The sequence below is a fragment of the Erpetoichthys calabaricus genome, chromosome 1 (assembly GCF_900747795.2).
Source record: "Erpetoichthys calabaricus chromosome 1, fErpCal1.3, whole genome shotgun sequence".
Lineage (NCBI taxonomy): Eukaryota > Metazoa > Chordata > Cladistia > Polypteriformes > Polypteridae > Erpetoichthys > Erpetoichthys calabaricus.
In genome coordinates, this window is record NC_041394.2 from 307,872,717 (window position 1) to 307,897,703 (window position 24,987).

Genomic DNA, 24,987 nt, shown 5'->3' on the forward strand with positions numbered 1-24,987 from the left:
AAGTCTTTTGTGGGCATATTAGGTCTCTGGTACCCTTCAGTACCTCGAGTAACAACTGCTATATATGTGAGCTAACCAATATCACAGCACAAGGGTTGATGGGATGTGTGATTCATTTCCAGATGAAGCATTACTTAATGTGTTCAGCTTCAGGTTCTCAGTGAGGTGCTTCAGACTCCGGTGCACAGAGCTGCATGGTGTTTGTGTGAGGAAAAAGTGTTGAGAACGTTAGGCATCCTTCTTTCAGAATATTGTACTGTATGGTTTTCCAAAATGCTGTTTTTACTTTTCTGATTCACATATTGGAAAGAATGACTTGTTAGGTTTTAAGTAATTACCATACAGCCATTATTTGCCCCAAAGTTAACTTTGTAGTAAGCATCAATACTGCTATGTCTTTGTTTCAATGGTGTCATTGTAGGTGACACATCTGGGAATAACATTCACATTACATGTTTTTTTTTATTAAAAGTACCAACAAATTAAAGCAAAGAGTACATTTTATTAACAACATGTGACAAGAACAAGCCATTCAGCCCAACAAGCTCTTCAATCCTATCCACCTGATTTATCCATAATAAGCTGAGATTTAAAGATCCTGTTGTCTTCTCCACTCCTTTTCACAAAATTTATTTCATTAATCTGTAGTTCTCTATGTGAAGAAAAACTTGTCATCATCTCTCTCTGCTCAATTCCCAAATGTGGCTTGTCCATAAAAAGCAAACTAAGTGGACATGCTGACAGTGAGGCCACAGTGCTAACCGGTGTGCCACCATGATGGTTTTATTCAGTCCAATAACAAGCAGAGGCTTATCAGTGGTATACTCTGGATGTTCCTTTATGTGATATGGGAGGCACAGAGTCCAATCCTCGGACACTTTAGTTGCAGATTGCAGCATTTTATGCCTACAATTAGAGAAAAAACAAAACCTGTTGTCTATGCCCATTATGCTTTAATGTGTTTTGACCATCCATTTTCTGGGTCTGTTTATACTTTTATTAAAAGTTTGCAAGAAATCAGACCATATAGTCAGCATGGTGTGTGCCATGAAGGAACAAATCTTGAATGGAAAGCCAGTGCATCATAGGGCACACTCACACCATATTAGTAACACGCTCAGGCAGAGGTGCCAATTCACCTTACAGTAAATAAAAGGGATGTTTTTAAGATGGGATGAAGGAGGAAACCAGAGCATCTGGTAAAAACACATGCAGACAGGAAGAAAACATTTTAACCAGGCCATGAACTGATCCCTGGTCACCGGAGCTATAAGGCAGCAGTAACAACCTGTCTGAGAGCCATGCAGTGGCTAACAAGTTCTCAAACTCACTTCATCCAGTTCACGGTCATGAGGGGTGGGAACCTATCAAAACTTCACTGGGTCCACCATGCATATGGTCACACTGGGCCATTAATCTATGTGGAGGACACCCGGGTAGTGAGATGAACTACAAGGGTTTTTCCCTCCCATCTGGAAGTTGACGTGGATCACTACTGCCATCCAGGACTTGATCAAGACCACTACCAGGATAGAATGCCAAAAGGGGACATTAAAAACTAGTGAAGATAATCGGGTCAGGGCTTAGTCCACTGGCCCTATCAGAAGAAGCATGAGGCTGCTTCTGTACTCCGGCAACAGTTATGAGTTCCTGGTCCTTTAGAAGGACTCCTTAATGCCTTCAAAACACTTTACCCAGAAAGGTACTTCCTGGCTGACCAGCCAATGCCCTCAAAGTCTTCCTGGGCCCCCGTTTAAAAGGAGCTCCAATTTCTCAGACATGTGAGCTTGGATTTGGTGGTGAAGAGCAGACAACGGCACACCTGGCAAGAAGGAAGAAAGAAGGAGTGACAAGAGGTGAAGAGGTAGGAAGGTGATATTACATTGTCAGACCGTGGAGGGGCAGAGTTTGGTTGCGTTGTGTTTATTTAGTCACCTTATGCGTTGTCCTTCTATTATATCCTCCCTAGAACACTCACTTTCTTTTGCTTGAACTTTGGTGTGTGTGGGCATCATTCTGGGTTGGGAATCTGGCACAGGAGCGCCCCCATGCAGGCAACACCGAACGTGCATACAGTACCTTTAGAAAAATGGAAGGAAACTCATCCAGACACAATGAGCAGTGGAGGGATTCAAACCCACTAAATCCAGGAGGTGGCAGCCCAAACTGCCATGCTGCTGCATTTTCTAAAAATGCTGTACTTTATTATAAAATATAATAACCTAGAAGTAAAATATGCTTTTCCATCAAGTTGAACTAAACAAATAAATGATAATATAAGTGAACTGCATTTTCCAGGCAATCACACCAGAAGCTTCTTTCATAATTTATTAATTTACAGCAGAGAATGTAGCATTTGGAAAACCTATTTACATAATAATTATATTAAAAAAACAGCTTTACTTTAATCCATTGACTCTCTGCTAGATGTATTGGGTGGAATGCCCAGTTGCTTCGAAAGTTCCTTTACTTTTTCCTCAAGTGTAATGTTCTTTTCCACTTCTTTCCTGTAAGTGTACTTTAAATCCTCAATCTCATCAAAAAATGAGGGGTCAAAGTTCCTCAGCTCCATTTTCAGCTTTTTCACTTCATCCTGAGGAAAAATCCACACCCAGCAGGGATTTAGTCCTTAAATAAGAGTATGTCGAGCCTTCTTTTTTGTTTCTGAAAATGTAACAACTCACCACATGTGTATTTGTTTGCAAAATATGACAGTTGCAGGTCATTGTTGAGTAATTTGTGTTGTATATTCCCAAATGTTAAAATAATTAACTAAGGCTTAATTATAGTTACTAAAATCTTCCAATAAATATACATTAAGATTTCCTATATACAGTGGAACCTCGGTTCACGAACGTCTCGGTACACATACAACTTGGTTTACGACGAAAAAGTTCGCCAAACTTTTGCCTCGGTTCACGATCACACACTCGGTATATGAACAAGCCAGTTTCCCTTTCGGTTTGTTCATGTTCAGTCTCTCCCTGTGCATTTCCTGTGCAGTGAACAAGAGAGAGAGAGCGAGACACACACACACACACAGAGGCAGTGCGAGAGACAGAGGCACACACACAGGCAGCGAGACAGAGAGAGCCACGCACACACACAGGCGCGGGAGAGAGAGGCAGGCACACACACAGGAGCGCGCTAGAGAGACACACACACAGGCGCTCCAGGCTTGCAAAAGAGAGACGCACACACACACAGGCACGAGAGAGAGAGCGAGCGAGGGACGCATAAGGTAGAGAAGGCTTGTTTTTGTTTTCAGTTCTATTTACAGTGATCGGTTCGTAGCGTGCATTGTTGCAATGTTACTTTTCTTGGTGGTTTATTAAATTATGGATTTTTCAAATGTTCATTTTTTCCCCTGTGCTTAAAACTCATTAAAAAAAGTGTTTTTAGCGAGCGGTTCCTAGCACTATAGCGCGAACTCTTGCAGTGCTAGTTTTCTCTGTTGTTCAAGGTTTTCTCAGTGTTATTCAATGTTTTTCCATTTAGTTTACCATTACGCTGTGCATTCTATGGTATAATTAACTATATTTGTGCTTAAAAACAAAAAAAAATATATATATACATACAGTTCGTACGGTCTGGAACGGATTAATTGTATTTACATACAATCCTATGGGAGAAATTGCTTCGGTTCACGACCAACTCGGTTTACGACCAGGGTTTTGGAACGAATTATGGTCATGAACCGAGGTTCCACTGTATATATGTATACTAGGGGGCTCTGCCCCCTGCTCGCTTTGCTCACCAACCCCCGGGCAGGCACTATGTGCTAGCCACTTTGCAGCTCAGCCACTTGCGTATGGGGTATGGGGATGCAGATGTACAATTTAAACAGATTGTTATTTTCATGGGAATTGTTACATATGCATAATAGACCTAACTATTTTACATTACAGCGAGTAATTAACCTTAGTTAAAAATAGTAAAACGTAATAAATTGAAAGAAAATTATGTTTCATACTGCGTTAGAGGTATTCGTTGCATTATACGTTTTTGTTCTGTTTGGCTTTGAAATAAACACGCAAATACTTTTTAAACTTACACTTTTACTGTAAAACTTCAGTAAAAACTATATGTGGAATGAACTTTTCATCAGTATCGCATTGAATTTTGATTCCGTGTTTGAACTTACATCGTGACAACGCAACGTATAACTGCCTGTGAGTGAATATCATTTCTTTCTCTCTAATAATTAAACTGACTTTTTCGAATGTACAGTATGTCCCTGTGATTTGTTAATTGTCGTAGCAAAAGCTATTCTAATGGGAAACTGTAAACATTTTAATACAAATGGCATATCAAGATTTCCTTTGGTGTCTAATGTTATCTGCGGAAGATGTACTACATTACCTTTCTTGTCTCCTATTAAAATTTTACATGTCAGAATTGTTCGACCAATTTTAAATACAACTAATCTTGTCGTATTGCATAGCCCATCACTCATACATAAATTACGTAATAACATTACGATACATCCTTCTTTCAACAGTAATTCGGCCGGTGGAAGACTGGACGGTGTTAACGTTTGTAGATATTCTACGCGATATTGTAGTTTGACGTTTTTATCTTCTGCAACATCACCACCAACTGTTTCAGCATAGTCTATTGATACGCATTTAACCAATTTGCTGTGTAACCGATCGACAATTTTCACGTTAATTTGTTTGACTTCATTGTTTCCCGCTGCTAGGATTGCCCGTGTACTCATGTCTTCTGTTGATAACCCTTCAGGATGAAAGTCTTCAATAAGATTTGGACATAATGCGTCTTCTTTTATTGGGAACTTAAAGTGAGGAAAACGTAAAAATTTATAAGAGCTGAGAGCACAGGAACTGTGTCTGACAAAAGCATTCACACGAAATAGAGGTGAGAGGACCAGGGCGTGGGCAGTAACCTGAAATGGTTGAGCGGAAGGTGGGGCTTGAAAAAATCTCTTCAAAATTTTCTTTTGTAATATATATTAATTAATTAGGGTGGTCCCCAAACCAGTGCAAAGAGTTGACGTTTGTAGAATCATTTCTCCACCACACTGATGGTGGAGAATTTAAATGTCGCCTGGTCGGATGGGTCTTGGTTTGTGCTGTCAAATGCAGAATCACACTGTACCTATTTTAATAGGATACTTTGAACAGGACAATGCAACTTGTGACAAACTGTAATTCATCTCAAGATAGTTCTGTGAACATGACAGTGGCCGTTACTTCACTTAACTCTAATTTCAATCCAAAAGAGCACCATTGAGATAAGGTAGAATGAAAGGTTCACAGAATGCACGTGTGTCAAAAAACTCTGCAGTAACTGTAGGCTGTAATTGAGGCGCCCTCGATACATATATTATATATGTCTTTCTGTTGATGAGTGTGAAAAAAAGAAAAATGAAATCCACTGAGAGTCAATGTTGTATAACAAGAAAATGTGAAAACCTCCAAGGGGTGACTACTTGTCATAGGCACTGTATACACACATATACGTGCATATGCTAAACAATTAGTAAGTAGTATAGTATCGCTATGTAACATCATTCTTTGGGCATTTGAATGAGACGGGGGCCGCCATGATGTGATACCGTATAAAAACAAAAATAAACATTACCTTTAAACGGCTCCTCTCTAGTTCACTTGTTCTAAGCTGACTTTGAAGCTTTGACAGAACTGCCATTAATTCTTCTCGCTTCTGGCTTCCTTGTACCCCTTGAAGTAGTTCATCAGATCCTGAATAAAATGTTTGAATTTAGGGTATGTTGTATTTTAAAGAGTCATTTCCCTTTCAAGCAATAATAATTAAATAAACTGCATATACTTAACTGTGTTTAACAATGTGTAGCATGTTTTCTACTAATAACCACTCTTTATCCAAGACACTGCATAAAATAAATATTCACTGACTGGTAGAATATTAGCCAGGAAATCCTTACCACATACCAGTATGAATGGAGTTAGTGCTCCAAAGCTATTTACGTTATTCCGTTCAGGTGTACTAAAGGTAACTGAATTTGTTCTTTTAAGAATACACACATGCTGTTAAGGGAGAATGATTTATGTTGTGCTGCATGGTGGAGCAAAGGTTAGTGGTGCTCCATCACACCTTCAGAGAGCTTAGAGGTTTGAATTACGGCCTGTGTGGTGTTTGTGTGTACCTCCATTCTTCTGTATTCTTCAGTTTACACTCCATGTCACAACGTGCATGTCTGGTGGACTAATGACTCTAAATCGGGCGAGTATGTAAGTGTGGCCGTGAGTGTGCCCAGGGATGGTTAATAACTCGTGCCCAATGTTGCAGAAATGCAGTGCTGTGAAAAAGTAAGTACATCCTTTTTAAATTGCATGCTTTTATTTTTCAGAACATATCTATCAGTCTTCTAGTCCTCATCGAGACCTAAAATATGATAAATCCAGCCTCAAGTGACAAATAACACCCGGCAGATTTTTAACTTTATGGCTTTATTAGAATAAGATGCTTGTTAGTTATGACCAGCTGTGTAAAACCACAGAGTTTAAAGAGGGTGGATGTACTTTTTGACATAACATTAACTAACTCAGATTTCCCATGATCCTGCACTTAAGTTAGCAGGTTAAGAAAATGAATGAAGTAGAGAGTGTATTGCGTTTTCATTAGTTCTTTGCTTAATTTAAAATTCAAAATTTCTTGGTTCAGTATCACTTTTTACTAAAAAGTAATTATCCGTGCAGAAGGTGCAAAGACAACGTTGGAGAAGTCAGCGTGAGCTACATGCTCTTCTTTTGCCAAACTCATTTACAGTACCAAAATATTTCCTCACAGGCACCTGGCTTGTAACAAGAAACTCAGTTGCAACCATTCGATCAGCTGCACAGAAATAATAGATAGATAGATAGATAGATAGATAGATAGATAGATAGATAGATAGATAGATAGATAGATAGATAGATAGATAGATAGATAGATAGATAGATAGATAGATAGATAGATAGATAGATACTTTATTAATCCCAATGGGAAATTCACATTCTTCAGCAGCAGCATACTGATACAATAAATAATATTAAATTAAAGAATGATAATAATGCAGGTGAAAAACAGACAATAACTATGTATAATGTTAAATGTTAACGTTTACCCCCCCGGATGGAATTAAAGAGTCGCATAGTTTGGGGGAGGAACGATCTCCTCAATCTGTCAGTGAAGCAGGACAGTGACAGCAGTCTGTCGCTGAAGCTGCTCTTCTGTCTGGAGATGATCCTGTTTAGTGGATGCAGTGGATTCTCCATAATTGATAGGATCCTGCTGAGCGCCCTTCGCTCTGCCACAGATGTTAAACTGTCCAGCTCCATGCCAACAATAGAGCCTGCCTTCATATATATATAATATAATATAATATAATATAATATAATATAATATAATATAATATAATATAATATAATATAATATAATATAATATAATATAATATATCACTTGTTTTATTTTTTTAAGACAATATAACCACACAGGAAGAGGGCTTTGAGATATTAAATATGAGTAAAATAGGATAAAATTTACTAAAACAGTTTTGTGTCTTAGAAGAATACATATTGAGTTGTTTAACATATGTTGATTATACTGTATAAATATCTATTGTGAATTTCCCCTTGGGATTAATAAAGTATCTATCTATCTATCTATCTATCTATCTATCTATCTATCTATCTATCTATCTATCTATCTATCTATCTATCTATCTATCTATCTATCTATCTATCTATCTATCTATCTATCTATCTACATATTTACAATTTTCAGTTCTGTCTTACAGAGACCAAAACCTAACTTGGCAGCACTGGCTGCAAAGCAAGAACCAACACTAGACAGGGCACAGTTCATCATGGTACAGATGCACGCAATCCCACATTCGTTTGAAGCCAGTGTAGATTTGAAAATTAACCCTACCTGAAATATCAATGTTGCATACACCACTGGGTTCTGAGAGCTGTTCTGACGTTGTCCCACTCAGTTTCCTGTAGTTCTCTAGTTGACGTAGGAGCGCAGCCTTTTCCTTTTCAAGACAACTGTTTACTAATCTAGAAAGCACCAAGCAGATTGTCAACCACCATGTTGTCTTTGCCATATACAAGTAAATGTCAAGGAAATCAAGTATTATTTACGTGACAACACTTCCTAAATTTTGCCTGACTTTTATGCCTAAAATGGACTCTTAGAACTTTGATAACCAAATTATGTAGAAGCAATTATTAAAGTGAGTAGTAAGTTAACAAACCTATTACAAATTATAGCTTATATATATAATAGCTGCCAAATGATACAGAGTACATGACATGTGTTTTGCCCTAACTGGGGTTCAACAGGTGTATGCACCTTTCCTTCCCCTTGAGGGGATCAAACCTCGGACATCAGTGCCTGACAGACGTTGCACCATGGCTTGTGGATTGCTTACTTGACAGAGTGTAGATTGGAGTATTACATCCATAGGTCTGATTGTAATCTGATTATTTGGGCAGTTACCTAGGGCATGGTGTACTGTATGTTTGCAAACTGGCTGAACAACCATAAGCGTTGCCTGGTTAATGCCCTCCATAATGTTTATACACACATGCACACACAGACACACAGACATTATATTATATTATATATATATATATATATATATATATATATATATATATATATATATATATATATATATATATGTATGTATAGGTATATGCATGTACATACACACACACACACATTATCCATCCATCCATCCATTTTCCAACCTGCTGAATCTAAACACAGGGTCACAGGGGTCCACAGGAGCCAATCCCAGCCAACACAGGGCACAAGGCAGGAACCAATCCTGGGCAGGGTGCCAACCCACCGCAGCACACACATTATATATATATATATATATATATATATATATATATATATATATATATATATATATATATACAGAGAAAGAGAGAGTTTGCATGTTCTTCCTGTGTCTATATGCGTGTTCTCCAGGAACTCAAGTTTCCTCCCACAGTCCAAAGTTCAGGTGGATTGCCGTTGTTAAATTGCCTCAAGTGGATGTCTGTGTGTTCACCTTACAATGGACTGGTGCGCTGTCTGGGGATTGTCCCTACCTTATGCCTTGTGTTTGCTGGGATAGGCTCTAGCTTCACCGTGTGTCTGCTCTGGAAAATGGATTGGTGGAGCCAAAAAAAAGTACCATATTTCAAACGTTTATTCTACAAAATGCTACAAGATAAAATAAATTTCATTACAACACAAGAAAGGGTAAACAAAATAGAATTTTTTTACTGTATTTTAAAAATGATGTCTTTAAGGTGGTGGCCAGCATTAGCGATACACTCTTCGAGATGGTTTCTGAGCACTTGGATGACTAATTTGGCCATTTCAAGGGGAATAGTGGCATTTTCGTTGTGATTAGCGTCCTTGCAGGCTTCAGGGTTTTGTGGTCAGTGTGTGTATACCTTTGACTTGAGATAGCCCCACAAGAAGAAATTGCACGGAGTGAGAAGATCAGGCGAACATGAAGGCCACCCGACATCACCACGCAGGGACATCAGCTTACCTGGAAACATTTCCCACAAAACTTGCATGGATCTCTGTGCTGTATAAGCTGTTGATTCATCTTATTGAAACCAGGCATCCACTACATCCATTTCTTCCAGCTGGGGCCGCAAAAAATTCTCTAGCATTTCAATGTAACATTCTGAAGTGACGGTGACCGTTGCTCCCCCCTCCTCAAAAAAGTAAGGCCCTACAATGACAAATTCTGCAACGGTGCACCAAACTGTAGCACTCTCACTGTACAGGGGTCTCTGATGAAGTTCACGAGAGTTGGTTTCAACTCAGTAGCGAAAGTTTTGCTTATTTACACAACCATTCAAATGGAAATGTGTCTCGTCACTACATCTAACGATGGCATCTCAATGAACGGTTTGCAGAGTGTTCGCGCACAACTCTCTATGGATCTTCTAGTCTCTCTGAGTGAATTCCTGCACTGCCATTATTTTGTATGGATGTAAATTAAGGTCCTCATGCAAAATCCTCCTCAAAGATGCCTAAGGCAGAAGCATGTTTGCTCGCTGAACATCTAGGAGACTGCAAAATTGATACCCTTATAGCTTGGATGTTTTCAGGTGTTCATACAGTCCCGAGTACGGCCTGGAGATTTTCTGTTCAATGTTGTACCAATCTGTCTAAATTTAGCCACCCACTGAAGAATTGTTTTCTGATTTGGGATGTCACTGTTAGGAGGAATGCTGAAGTTTGTTCGGAAGGTGTGTTGCGTAGTGATAATGGATGTGTTGTTTTTGAAAAACGTTTCGACAGCGAAAGCACTGTGTGCACAGGACCAAGGCATGTTACCGACTGAAACCTACAAGGGATCGCCTATCAAAGGACCCCCACCCCAACCCGCTCGGCTACCTCTACCTCGTGAAATGACTGTGAGAAATGTATATGTTAGTTTTTCACATTTAATTAATCTGTCTGTTTATTCAAAGTTTGGAAAGAAAGCAACATATTTATACAGAGTCTTTGTAGAACTTGACAGAGATAAGTAAAGTTCATTAATCTATCATTTGGCAACTTCAACCATTATGGTGATTATCTTTTCAAAGTTTGGCAGGGACAGGTAGATTAATTGACAGTTCAGAGAACTATCTGGGACACAGTGTCCCTGCTGTACTCGATTATATCAGATGATGTGACAGTGTGACACACAAAGACTGGAATGGTTACAGAGTCCTAGTCATGATCCTAGAGCAAGTGTCTAGTCTAATACCAACATTTGTGGAAGCCTGGAATAGATTGTGCCTATATTCTTGAGCTCTAGGCGGTCCTGGTCTTACATAAGATTTTGTGGGGATGGCTTAGGGGGCACTGAATGGAACCTGACCTGACCTGTTGTGTGCACTAGATCCTCCGAAAGTACCTTACCTTGGTCATGATAGACATGTATAGAGATCACTTTTGTCAAGACGTAGAAGTTTTGAGCAATCTGTGCACTGCCTTTTTTACATGTATTTTGGAATTTGGTATTTAATCTTTTCTCTTTGTTTTGTTGACATTTTAGTGATCATGCTGTTTTCCACTTAAGCTCAATGCCTGTTGTTATGTCACAAGCCTGCTAAGTATGTGTATGCAGACAGGTGTTACCACATGACATTATGAACACTAATTTATATAAATGACTTAGTTTTAGATGGAAAAACCTTCTAAAAGCAACTCTAGTTCAGGGAGGTGTAAAGAAAAGCACCCAATTTAGACAGAAAATTTTATTATTAAGAGGGGGTGAAGACAGGGGAACAAGGATGTTTAATAATAACTTGAGCTGAAATGGTAGAAAAAGCCCATAGATAGAAACAATAGGAATGTAATATGAGGAGATATCAAGACTTAGTCCACTCTAATAAAGGTCAATTTGAAAATATTTTAGTTATAAATATTTTCTGTCTACACTAACATTTTCAGTTCATTTTCTAAAAGTTTTTCATTGCATATCTTTCCTATTACGCATGCACAGTTTGTTAGCCAAAAGGCTCAAACTGTTTATCGAGATGGAGAAACACCAAGCTGGACTCTGCTTTTAATGGTTACAAATTGTAATAAAGTAGCCAAAGTCATGGATAATATAGAATGGGGGTTTGGCCAACATAAAAACAGCGACATATTTGAGTGTGTCAAGGAGTAGCACCCATCAGCTGATGCTGAAAACACAAAGCCACAGTAGAAATGAGATCACAAAAGGAATTAATTACTACAAGAAAACTGAAGTCAGCGTTTTTGAAAAGCTAATTTTTCTCCATCCATACTGTCATGCAAGCCCCACTGTTTTCCAATTTATACACTTTAAGGAGCATTTTCAATTATATTAATTATCTGTGGTTTTAAACACTGTTTTCAATGTGGATAGGAGACCAAAAATAAATAAAAAAGGATGTGTTTTCAAAAGTATCTGTGTTGGCGTAGACTGTACCTCAGAAATTTAGACCATAACAAAAATTGAACTATTTCAGTCTAATGACCAAAGAAGAAAAATATATATTTTTAAATTTATTTAGTAGGCTATATGTTGACAATTGTTTTTCATATTTGACTTGATGGATTTAGATTGGATTAGATTAGGTTAACTTTACTACTCCCAAGGGGAAATTCAAATGCATATAGCAGCAGAAACATTACAAACAAGAGTACAGACTCAAAGGACTGATAGTACAGCCATTCAATCAATAAATAATGAAAAATAAACTTAATGAGTACAATTTAGGACAATCTCACAGGATCATGCCAAGGGTGAAGCTAGTAACATTTTCACAGCCATGTGCAGCCATGCCTCCTTCTACTCTGTACTTTGACACTATTGTCACTCACACAAAGCTGTTTAACTACTGCACACCTTACATTGAGCTCAACTTAGTCTGCGGATGCCGACAGTTAAGGCGTGTGATTGTGACGCTCAGTCTAACAAAGGAACACTGCTATTGTTTGTCACCAAAATGGTGGTGATACTTTACATGGATGCTACACTCCATAACAAATTCTTGCGAAGAAAACTGCCATTCAGCAGAGACACTTCATTTCAACTTGTAAGGATATACAGTATTAGGATTTTTAATTTTGAACTTTAAAACCAAAATGTTCATACCTGATGTTTTGCGGCTCATCAGCAATGTCCAGTTTGTTCCTTGGTTCTTCAGGATAATGTTGCAGTCTCTCAATCTAAATAGAAATGAACAGGTAATAAATATTTAACTTAATAGTTGGAGAGAGCTTCTGTTTTCAATGGTATTGCTATAGTATAGCTTAAAGTAAATACAAATTTGAAAAAAAGGGTTAATTTTATAGCAAACATTTAAAATTGCAGGTTATTTTTGTTTTCGAATTAAAATTAAAATACTTGACTTTTAATTATGGATGATGAAATTTCAACAGGAACCAGTTTATAAATATGCACAAGGTGGTGTAATTTAAAACTCAACACACTCTGTTAATGGTGAAATGGAGGGCACATAGATGATTTAAATGACAGCTGATATTTTTTATTACATAATTTCAAATTAAAATATGCTACACTCAACTGTTCTACATGGTGAATGTCCTTTGAATAAAGAAATACTTCCTAACGCCTGTGGGAAACGTTTCCCCTAACCAGTCCCATTCTGTACTGCTGTGTCCCTGTGGAAGCCTCTTCTACTGATTTTGTGTGTTGTGTGATTGTTGACAGTGTGTAAGTCTAAAAGGACTCCCAAGTCTTTTTCATAAGACATTTTTGGTGCCTTCAGATTCACTCTTGTTTCAACCCTTTCCTGAACAGGTGTCAAAAAGTAATTTTTCCTGTTTTTTATTATTTTTACATTATGCCCTTTTGGTTTTCTCAGTGTAGCTGTACAGTGGTGCAAATAACTGGGATCCTTTATTGATAAATGATTTTCTTTGTCATAGTTCTGAAAACATGATGCTTAAACATTTACAGATCACTCAAAGCAAGATCAATATGCTACACATGCCATTTTACCCATAGTGATTTGCTCAATAGTGTTCTCAATTTTTGATTTTGGGCTGACACTTTCTTTTAAGAAAGATTTGTTTTCTTTAACAGACTACATTTACTCATTTTCTTACATATAGTGCAAGGGGTTTCTTAGCTGGCCTTCTTTTGCCAGAGTCAAACCCAGCAATCACCTGGCACAGAACAGGAGAAGCGCCATACACAGGTACCACTTTTGTCTGTGACATATTGTATGAAATACATGCTTAATCAAACCACCATATTCGAACCTGCTTTCTCATTTCAGCAATACGCTGCTCCAACTTCTCTTCCCTCTCAGTGCTGTCTTGTAGCAGTTGCCTCAGATCTTTAAGGTTTTTATTTTTTCTGCTAATGATGGTCTCTAGATCCTTCAATTTTTTTTCATACATTCTTTAAAATGGAAAAATAAATTCAGAATAACAATCTGTAAGATTATAGTTTTTACAAAGTTGATGTCAAAATTCAATAATAACCTTGCTTATATTATGTTGCAATATTTAATATCCTCCAAAAATCCAAATTAATGGTTAAATTAAGAAAAAATAATATACTGTGTGCATTACTGTAACTACTTTATTATTTTTAGAATCTCCAGAACAAATACTGAAAATAATCAACCTAAAGCTGAAAACACCAGGCTGCCATTATTCAGTCAGCTTAAGTGAAACCTCCATCCAAACCAATTCAAACACGTGGAAAAACAAGGAGACCCCAAGAAAATAAAAAGTTATTTCAGCACCCTCTACGCCATTATGCCTATAATGACAAAAAGGTATAGTACTGTATACATTATGCATCTGATTTTTGAAATGACACCTTGTTACCACAGTTGAATTCCAGCTTTTACTACCCGTTTTGGGTGGACAGGTCTTTCTTTCATCACTACAGGTTGCCCCTTTATTTATTTCTCCTAATTTCTTTTTTAACTCTTCATTCTTGACTTCTAAGACATTATTTTCTACTGTAAGTTTTTGTGCTCTTTCTTCTGCCTGTTAAAAATGTTGAAATCAATAAGAAGAAAAAAATATTTTAGACCAAAAAATAAATACATACAAATTTTTAATTGCAGTAGAATTAAACCATACTCAAAAAAAATGCATATATACAACTTTTAATTACATCTCATTCATAAAAGTCATGCCAACCAAAAAGGCTTACAAATTTTTCATTGACACATTCATTTTCTAACTTGTTTTAGGAAGCAGTAGATCAGAAGACTGCTGTTTGCTTTGCATTTTAAACTAGTTGTCCCCCGCGGCTTTGCCTGCAGACAATGAGGAGGGCCCTGCCCGGCTCCCCACTCCTGACATCACGGTTCCCCCTCCCCTCGGCCCACAGCCTCTCTCTCGGATTAGCGTGACTATATCGCTCCTGCAAGCAAACTATGATTCTTAGCACGATGAGAGAAATCGCAAAATCAACCAGAATGTTCAAGCAAATTATAGAAAAAAAAACATCTAAATCCATTAAGTAGTTGTTTTGTTCGCTAGCTAAGTGGATATAAGATATGCCCCGAGGCTGGCACCTGAGTGAAGAGGGCCCTGCCCCCCTCCCCTTGGCCCGTTGTGTCTCTCTCGGATCCGCATAAATAAATCAGTACCACAAGCGAACTATGATACACAGAGCAATGAGAGAAGTTGCAAAATCAACCGGAATGTTCAAGCAAATTATAGAAAAAAAGCTGATCTAAATCCGTTAAGTAGTTCTCTCATCTGCGGTGGGTTGGCACCCTGCCCGGGATTGTTTCCTGCCTTGTGCCCTGTGTTGGCTGGGATTGGCTCCAGCAGACCCCCGTGACCCTGTGTTCGGATTCAGCGGGTTGGAAAATGGATGGATGGATAGTTCTCTCATTTGCTAGCTAAGAAAAGGTAGGATACGCCCTGAGGCTGGCACATGAGTAAGGAGGGCCCCGCCCCTCCTCTTGGCCCCACCCCCTTGGCCCACTGTGTGTCTCTCGGATTCACGCAAATAAATAAGTACTGCAAGCGAAACAATGAGAGAAGTCGCAAAATCTACCGGAATGTTCAAGCAAATTACAGAAAAAAACCTGATCTAAATCCGTTAAGTAGTTCTCTTGTGAAAAGTGAACAGACATACAGACATTGGATTTATATATAGAGAGAGATTTTACTATTGAAAGACTGTGAGAGTGAGAGTCACGGGTATGCATTTGCATTGGTGGTGAGGAAGAATCCTTTTATTATCTAAAGGATATGCATGGTATACCTCTATATCTGTATATCAGTGGTTTCCAACACCAAATATATCAACAAACAAACAAAAAAAGATTTTTGGATTTGCCACCATATTACTGGTCTAAAAAATTTAAAACCACTCAAACTAAGAAAGTACATCAAAGAAAAAAAAGCAATAATGCAGTTAAATAAATTTCAGATTCTAAAATGCTGCATACCCTTTTCAACTCTTCACAAAGCTCGTCATTTTCAGTGATGATTTTATGCATTTCCTTTGTTACGGGCTCATTTTTTGCATTTAGCTGTTTTTCCGTGTGTAGCTTCAGGTTTTCAAAATCTGACTAAAAAAAAAAGTTAATAGTTGTTACTCACTGAATTATTGCCAGCATCTGAATTGAACATCACATTGTTCCAATTCATGGGACCATACTGTGCGTTTGTGTAATTTAGTGTGACGAGTATCCATTTTGACTGTAAGAATCAATTCAGTTCATTTTTTAGAACATTGTTTATTTGATTGTTTTTAAGAGTGATATAATCTCGCCACCAGTCTGAATGTCTTTTTTTTACTACTTTTTTGTGGAGTTTTCAGAATGCCTTGACTGTGCTGTTGGTGGCTGCTGGGGAATGTCATATAAAAGATGATGACACGCAACAACACTTATCCAAACATTGGATTAATTTCAATACAAACACTAGCAATAGTGGGTGGAAAGAAAAAAGATTAGTGTGAAGTCCTTTTGCAATAGATATTCTGAGTAAGACTTACATTTAGCATTTTGACATTGGCATTTGGTTTTGTTCGTTTCTTTTGGTGCCCTGACCTCTGCCTAATTTTTTGCACACTGTTTTTGCTCCTTTCTATTCCTGGTTACTTTCTGTAAGTCTTACAATTACATTCTTTACCACTCGCCTTTTTTCAGTGGTTTTATTGTTGAATTTGATCTTTACAATTCTGTTTTTTCATTTTTAATTATTACAGCAATGGCCTTGACCTGATTTAAACAGTTTAGAGGATACAAGGATGAATGGATGCATGCTTAGTGGCTATGCATGGAAATTGTGCTTGGTCCGTTCATTTACATAATCTTAGCTAGTCGGAGGCAGTTGGCGGTGCACTCCCATGAACCAGTCACCTAATATGACTTGCCCAGAAAGTCACTCCAACTAGTCCAGGACTTGCTCTGACAAAATCAGCTGACAAACAATGAGTTCCATTATAAAATAGAATAAAAGGGGCAGAGATTGCAGACGAACTTGCCGTACCTGTTGAAACTTCATACAGCACTGGTTCTGTCAACAGCATATTGCTGACTTTCAGAAAAAGTGACGAGCAATACTGCCCTGAAAGGTCAGCACAAGCTCTCTAAATGTGACATACCCAGTTCTTTTGAGCCATGTAAATTGACCTGGTCCAGCAACAAGACCAGTAACCGCAGTCAGAAGTCTGACACACTTCTTGACTGGAATTCGCTAATTGTGACATCAGCTTAACTCTGATGGGATGAGGCTCTAACACACTTAAGCCTGTTTTTAATTATTACTAAGAGTGATAGTTTTACATGGTTTTAATGGTTTTTGGTATGACAGGATTGTTTTAAAGGATGGTATAGAGGGGCAGTGGTTAGAGTTGTTACATCACACTTTTAGGGTCTTGGTGAGTCCTACAGAATGTCTTTGTAGAAAACATGGAGCTTGTTTTGACTCTGGATATGGTTCCAAAGTTTGTCTGAATGCGCTTGTTCCTGGTAGGACTGCTTTTTAAGTGTAGTATGGATAAAGGGTGAAGAATTTGGGGAAAAAGCCCATAAGGGCCTAAGTAGGCATAAGCTTTGTTAGACAGAGAGTAAGAAAGAGAGAAAGACAGGAGGTGGTACATCTCAGGTGGACAAGTGGACATGCCCTGCTAGTGGGCAGACAGGGCTTATAACATACGCAGGTAAGTCCAGAGTAACAGCAGGGTTCTATTTTCTTTTGAATTTCATTTTGTGTTCCCGTCCTTGTGTACTGAATGAATAAATTCACCATTTTTGATCCATATAGCCTAGCTCGCATTATTCGTTGGAAAGTCACTGCAAAGGCACCCACTCCTGTTACACTCCTTATACACCATGTCCTCTGTCTATTAACATAAAACAACAAGATTTTATTATACCTCGATCTGGAGTAGCAATGCTATATAATTAATTGAATGTCACACAGCAACCTTTACTAGCTGTAACACCACTTGTGCTTCTGTTCAAAGAAAATAAGTATCTCTAATTCTTGTGTTTGGTGAAAGCCAACAGCCAACTGGAACATTAATGAATCTGACAAATCCACATAAAACTGACCTTAAGTTTTTCATTCTCATTTTCTAACGTGATAAGTTTCCTCCTAGAAAGAGTTTCCTTCAGTTCTCCATTTTCTTTTTGTAACTTCTCAACCACCTTCTTCATTAAGGCAATTGTTTTTTCAAGTTCAGGGACACTTTTGTCATAGTATTCAGACTAGAAAGAAAGCAAGATAAATTTCATGCTGATCATTTGCTAATAAAGTATTTTTGGGAATGGTTATTGGCACAGTTTTTGCCTTATATAGATTATATAATTTTATATAATCAGGAAATATGCTATACTCACTTTTGCAACATTTCCAGTTTTCCTTTGAAGGTTGTTTTTCTCCTTTTTAAGATGTACACACATGATTTTTAAAGATTCAGCCTGGTCCTGGATATAAATATATAAAAAAAAAAAAAGTATAATATTTTTGGTGAAACTAAAATAAACTCAGTAGTTACAAAAATTGCACCATTACACACACAAGCTGAGGAAGAAGTTTCTTGGCTTTGAGAGGTGACAAAGATGAAGAAGGATGATGATGAAACAAAGTCACTAACTGCTTCTATGTTGTACCCCCCTAAATAGTAGGAGCAGTGATAATGCTTCCAACCCTTAGATGAAATCTCTGCCCCTTCCACCCCAGCCCCTATAAAAACCAAGGAGCCACTGGAAGTCAGCATTCATTTTGGACCCTGATCCCCTTGACTAATTAAAGTCAAGTTTATTGATGGATCATGAGCGCATCCACTTTAGTTTATATGTTCCTATCTAGAAACCTTTTTTCATTTTTTTAAACAGGGCTTCCACATTGGCAAACCAACACCCTGATCTCTTCATTACAATAATAATTTTGTTCATCAGGTTATTTATAGCTGCTGGGAGGAGACCCCAGGCAAGACCCAAGGCTTGCTGGGAGGACTATATCACAACACCTTTAGATCCTACAGTATGAGTTGGCAAGTGCGGCTAGGGAAAGGATGGTTGGGCCTCACTGCTATGACTGTTGCCCCCGCAACCTGGCTTCAGATAAGTGTCGGAAAATGAATGAATGAATGTTAGTTTGAACAAGATCTTAAAATGACTGTAACAACTAAAATAATAAATTACTAATCAGCCGAATAATTGGGAAAGGTGCTAAATAAATAAAATTTATTATTATTATAAAATTATAATATGCTTATCACAATTAACAGCAGCCTTCACCAAGTAAAGCAGCTTCAGAAAACAAGATGGTCACATTTAAATTATAAACACCACTGTAGCTTAAGTCACTCATTCAGGATGAATATACAGTAAAACAGTAGTAGCAGAATCAGCAGTAGTAGGACTGCCACATGTACTGTACAGTGAAATTCTTATCTGAACTTTTCACCATTTTGCCACTCTCTGGTTCCAAGTTTCTGATAGAGTGCACATTATTAACACAATGGAAACATCCATAGCAAAATCATTTTTCATGCTTTAAAACTTTTAAATCTACTGATATTCAGAATCATCTTGAAGACATAGCTCTTTATGAAAATCATCATGGGAATTCCTAGGCTCTCTATCTCTTTCTTAATTTCCAAAATATATGCAGCTGTCACCTAGCACAGGCGATATTGCGTTGGTTTGGACATGTGCAGAGCAGACATGCTGGGGATATTGGGAGAAGGATGCTAGGGATGGAGAGGCCAGGCAACAGGAAAAGAAGAAGACCTAATAGAAGATTTATGGTTGTGGTGAGAGAGGACATGCAGGTGACGGGTGTGACAGAACAAGATGAAGAGGACAGGAAGATATGGAACAAGATGATCCACTGTGGCAACCCCTAACAGGATCAGTCGAAAGACAAAGAAGTCTTGTTGCCTATTTCTTATAAACTTTGCATTTTCAGATCACTGAAGTTGTATTAAATATGGCTTGCTTTTCTATGTTTCCTTAGATAAAGATGTGGGTTAAATAAGAAATAATACCAAATCCAATTACAGGGTCACAAGGGGCTAGAGGCTGTCCTAGCAGAAAGCAGATATTCTCACATTCAAAAACACATGGCTAGTTTAGAAGTGCCTATCAACCTAGGATGGACATGTTACAATTCATTGAGGGAAGAGAGGCCAAATACTCTATATACTGATATATAAGGACCTAATGAATCTACATAAAAATGAGCTGATGGCTTGTGCATTGGTAATAGCGAAGCAAGTGTCAGCCTAGCAGGTTTTTATATTCTTCATTCCTGAAAATGACTGCTTTTGAACCTCAGTTTTATCACTTTTGCAGTGTTGAAAGTAGAACAACACAATGCAATCTTACCACATGAAGCATTCAGTACAGTGCCAGTCAAAGCCCATTTGGAGCCCTAGGAGGGGTGGAAGGATGTTGCCCCTTGTTGTCTATAGTGGGTAGCTGGTATTATTAGATTTCCAAACCAGACGGGATGGGGCAGGGGGGTCCCTTAGTATTCAGAGCAGATGCCCCTTCAATTCAGTAGCTTAAATGATAAACAGTGCTTTGTGTATATACCTCAGACTTTAAGGAGTGCATTATGATGAGAGGTCCGTGGTGAAGTGCATTTTTTAAATAATTACCTCCTGGAGTGTGCAGGCTACAATCGGGTGTGGTTGTGTACCAGCACATCTCACTAGGGGGTCAGTATTGGATGATCATGCACTCACATGCAAATGCAAGCAGATCAGTCAGGTGTCTCATTCACACCTCAGAGGAAATAAGAGTATTACACCTGTACCCAATCGGCAAGGATATAAGAGGAGCCTGCATGGCATAAAAGGAAGTAATGGAGTTTAACGAGAACAGAGAGAAAGGCAGAAACAGGACAGTGACCGGTGCAATTGTGAGAGGATTCAGGTGGATGGGAAAGAGAGCTCAGGAGCAGCACTTGGCCAGTGCTTGAGAGTTAGAGGGGCTGCTCCTGCTGACCATTAATGGAGAGGAGTGGCCAAGAGCTCCCCTGGTAGGCTCCTACGAAAGGCCCTGTGAATGTCAATGGACTGGAAACAGGGGCCTGAGCTAGATTAAGGATTATCTACACCTGCTGGTGGACACCTCCTCGTGCTGAGGAATCTGTAAAGGGTAAGCTGAGAAGATGATGGTTTTAAGAAAGAAGCACCAAGGGTCGTGGTTTTAAAAGAGAATATGTTCACCTTTGATTTTTTTTTGGAATATATTTGTTTGACTTTTAACCTCCACGTTTACTGACTTTATGGATTATTTATTTATTGACTTATTATTTAATGGATGGAGCACTGCACCATTGAACATTTTGTTTTTGTCTCATTTTAGTAAAGGCGCTGGAAACTTTTACACCAACTCCTTGTTGAATGAATGTGTCCTCATTTGCCCAGTTCATTTTGGTCTATGACTGATGGTTACGGGTATTGTAGAGGCTCCCGGAAGCAACTAGGAAGCGTGAATATGACTCGGATTGTCGCATGTATGCCCCTCAGTGTACAGACCATGCGTGTTTTTCTGTCATAAATAGTGTCCAGCAGGTAACAGTGCCCACTTACTATGATCAGGGCCGGCCCCGCTCTGAGTTCAGAGCACACAGTCTGTTCCAACTCTGCTTTAAGACAGACAGAGGGTTTTTAAGTAATCAACAGCAGTTGGGACACCTGTGCAAATTGTTTGATTTGCTTCAACTTGCAAGGCTTAATTTACTTTAATTGCTGCAGAACATCTGTAGGTTGTAATCTACTAGTTGTTTCCTGAAGAAGGCCAATTCAATAAAGAATATTTTGATATTCCCTTTTTTCAATTTTTGCTAAGCTAAATTTTAAATTTAAACCTCTGGCAGTGTACTGCTTACCTTTTCACCATTTTAGGTCAATTACTGCATTTCAACTGATTAAATTTGAAGAAAAAGTGAGTTCTAAAACTTTTGATCAGTAGTGTATTTAACATAAAAAATGAAAGTAAAAATGAGTTCTCCATAATTCAAAGCCAACATAAAAATTACCACAGACTGAACAAAAATGCATCAAACCCAATATAAATGTAAAAACAAAAGCTATCGTAATGGCAAGCAAAAGAAATATTAATTAAAATGAAAGATTACCATCATTCTTCAGGGGAAGCAGCCTTTGAGAAGGATTTAGGGGTTTACTTTGATGCAATATTCTTATTATCCTGGTAATGTGTAGAAGCAATTAAAAAGGTAAACAAAATATTAAAACGTATTGCTGAATATAAATTAAAGATTTTAAGCTGAGACTTTATAATTAAGCTTCGAAAGCTGCATCAGAAATACTGCGAGCTCTTCTGGTCATCATGTTGTTAAAAAGACATTGTAACTGTAGAAGCTGTACAGAAAAGATCAACCAAGTACATCCTGGGACTAAAGGACAAGTCCTATTTTGATACGCTCAAGGAATCAAACCTCTTTAGCTCTGTAGAGACTTACTACATGTCTTCAAAAATCTTAAAGGGATTCATAAAATTATTCCAGGAAGAGTGTAAGGGCTGTGAGAGGTCACCCGAACACCATCAGACTAACACCAGCAGGGTTATAAAACACACTTTTATTCTCACACATAGTCCCAACACAGTCCCGCACAGCACACAGTGCTCCCGCACCAAACACCCCTAAATACGGGCCTCTCCAATGTCCGTGGGCCACCTTTCTTCCTCCTGTCGCTGGAGCTTCGTCTACCTACAGCTCCCGACTCTCGCTCCCCTTTATAGTCACCTGGATGTGCTCCAGGTGCTCACTGATGTTCTTCCGCCAGCACTTCCTGGTGTGGCGGAAGAGCCGCATGAGCACCCGGAAGCACTCCGGGCGTTGCTGGAAGGTCCTTCCTCCACCTTCCCAGGTGTGGCGGAAGTGCAGATCTCCCGGGCTTTATGAGGCTTGGGGCGCCCCCTGCTACTTCCCCGTAGTCCCCTTGCTTTCCAGGTCGGTTGCACCCTCATGGCCCGGGGGACATATAGATCTCCTTCCTGTTCTTCCAGGCATCCTGGCTGGGTCTGGCCCCCAGCCTCCTGCCACAGGGCATTAAGACTAAAGTTAAGAAATGCTTCTTCACAAACAATGTTAAGAAAATGTTAGGAACAATTGCAAATAGGAGTGTGACCATTTTATTTAAAACTTTATGGTGGAGATATTGGAACAACCTAACTATAAACTAACCTAACAAGCTTCATTAACTCTGTGGCCTACTTTCATTTGGCAGTCACACTGCATTCTTAGTCATTTGTGTTTTGTCACGTCCATTGTGTTTTAGACAAACTTTTTTATATTTTTTTATGTTTTATATTCAGACTTACCTTTATTCTAGGCAAATCCCTTTTTGCCTGCTCTAGTTGAAAATGTAACTCGACATTTTCTGAACAGAGTTTAAGATTTTCCCTTTGTAGTTCATGATATGCCTTGCGAGATTCCTGGAATGAAATGACAAAAAGGTTTCTGAGGTGGGCAGAATCTAATTAAACCACATAATGTTTACTCCCATAATATTAGACGAAAGAAAATACAATTAAATAATTCATGAACACAGTGAATTGGGATGACTTCCTTAGTAATGTATAGTCTCAGACCTTCATAATGGACTGACATACAGTACTAGTAGCATACAATAAATGGTGGGACCTTTAAAGAGAAATGCTGCTACTGGGTTTACTCCCCCATAGTGTGATAGGACATCTCTGTGTGCCACTCTTGCCCAGAATAAAGACATCTGAAAAAAAACAAACCTTTAGCAATTATTATTAGGTTTTTATATATACGCTAAACCCTGGGTAGACATAAGTAATGGAAGACTATCAAGTAACAGAAAAATATGAAACATAACTGCATCTTTGGGACTATCTAAACAGGTTCAACCCCCCATTGAATCAGTTGAGTGGCAGCTCCATTTACCCTCCATGCAAATACTGTGCCACAAGTATCAAATATTTCTTCCGGTCTTCCAGTCTCCTCCAGTCACTCACAAACTCAATTTCTTTTTGACATTTCTCTGGATTCACTACCTCTCTGCTAGTCTGAGCCTTTGGCCAACTCACTTCCCAATTTTAAGCTCAGTGAGTCACTGGCAAGGACTGGAGTTTAAAATGTACCATGGACAACTACTGGTACCACTTTTAAAAAGGTGTCCAGACCCATACAGACATATTCTCTCACCTGGAGAGAAACAAAAGGCACTGGGAATTAGGAAGAGGAGCCATGAGACTACCTTGTTGCCTGGGATTGTCAGTTGTCTTAAAGGAACCTCAGTGTGAATACAACTTATTATGAAAGCCTATTCCCACCACTCAAAAAAATGATTGTGTTATTTCATAAAAGCATTACATTATTTTGCAAAATGAATGCATTTTTTTCAGATATTTACTGTTGCTGTAACATCATGAAAACGCTTGCTCTGGTCATCTAGTGACAGCTGTTTCAGTGAGCAGCTAAGCACACGTGTAGCTTGCAATCAAATGACAAGAACAAGAGTTGTAGGCATAAATTTAACTTCAGTCAGGGAAAAGTTTAGTAGTTTAGTAAGTCAGCATCCATGGTGATGGACAGGTTGACAGACGAGGTTAGACAGGAGTCCCCGTGGACTATGATGTTTGCTGATGACATTGTGATCTGTAGCGATAGTAGGGAGCAGGTTGAGGAGACCCTGGAGAGGTGGAGATATGCCCTAGAGAGGAGAGGAATGAAGGTCTGTAGGAACAAGACAGAATACATGTGTGTAAATGAGAGGGAGGTCAGTGGAATGGTGAGGATGCAAGGAGTAGAGTTGGCGAAGGTGGATGAGTTTAAATACTTGAGATTAACACTACAGAGTAATGGGGATTGAGGAAGAGAGGTGAAAAAGAGAGTGCAGGCAGGGTGGAATGTGTTAGGAGTGATTTGTGACAGACTGATATCAGCAAGAATGAAAGAGAAGGTCTACAGGATGGTAGTGAGACCAGCTATGTTATATGGGTTGGAAACGGTGGCACTGACCAGAAAGAAGGATACAGAGCTGGAAG

The 24,987-nt window shown here is 38.6% G+C and overlaps 2 protein-coding genes across 2 annotated transcripts in view; one reads left to right on the forward strand and one right to left on the reverse strand.

Moving 5' to 3' along the window:
• Positions 1 to 24,987, forward strand: part of LOC127526080 (uncharacterized) — a 135,020-nt gene that overhangs the window by 56,704 nt on the left and 53,329 nt on the right. The gene's annotated exons all lie outside the window — the stretch shown is intronic.
• The window catches only part of LOC127528970 (centrosomal protein of 290 kDa-like), a 40,795-nt gene continuing 30,061 nt past the window's right edge, over positions 14,254 to 24,987 (reverse strand). The window contains exons 10-15 of the mRNA XM_051930978.1: positions 23,293 to 23,406; positions 18,328 to 18,414; positions 18,040 to 18,195; positions 15,925 to 16,047; positions 14,362 to 14,500; positions 14,254 to 14,267 (exon numbers count right to left, since the gene is read on the reverse strand). Of these exons, the coding sequence (XP_051786938.1) occupies positions 14,254 to 14,267; positions 14,362 to 14,500; positions 15,925 to 16,047; positions 18,040 to 18,195; positions 18,328 to 18,414; positions 23,293 to 23,406 (633 nt within the window). The remainder of the gene's footprint in view (positions 14,268 to 14,361; positions 14,501 to 15,924; positions 16,048 to 18,039; positions 18,196 to 18,327; positions 18,415 to 23,292; positions 23,407 to 24,987) is intronic.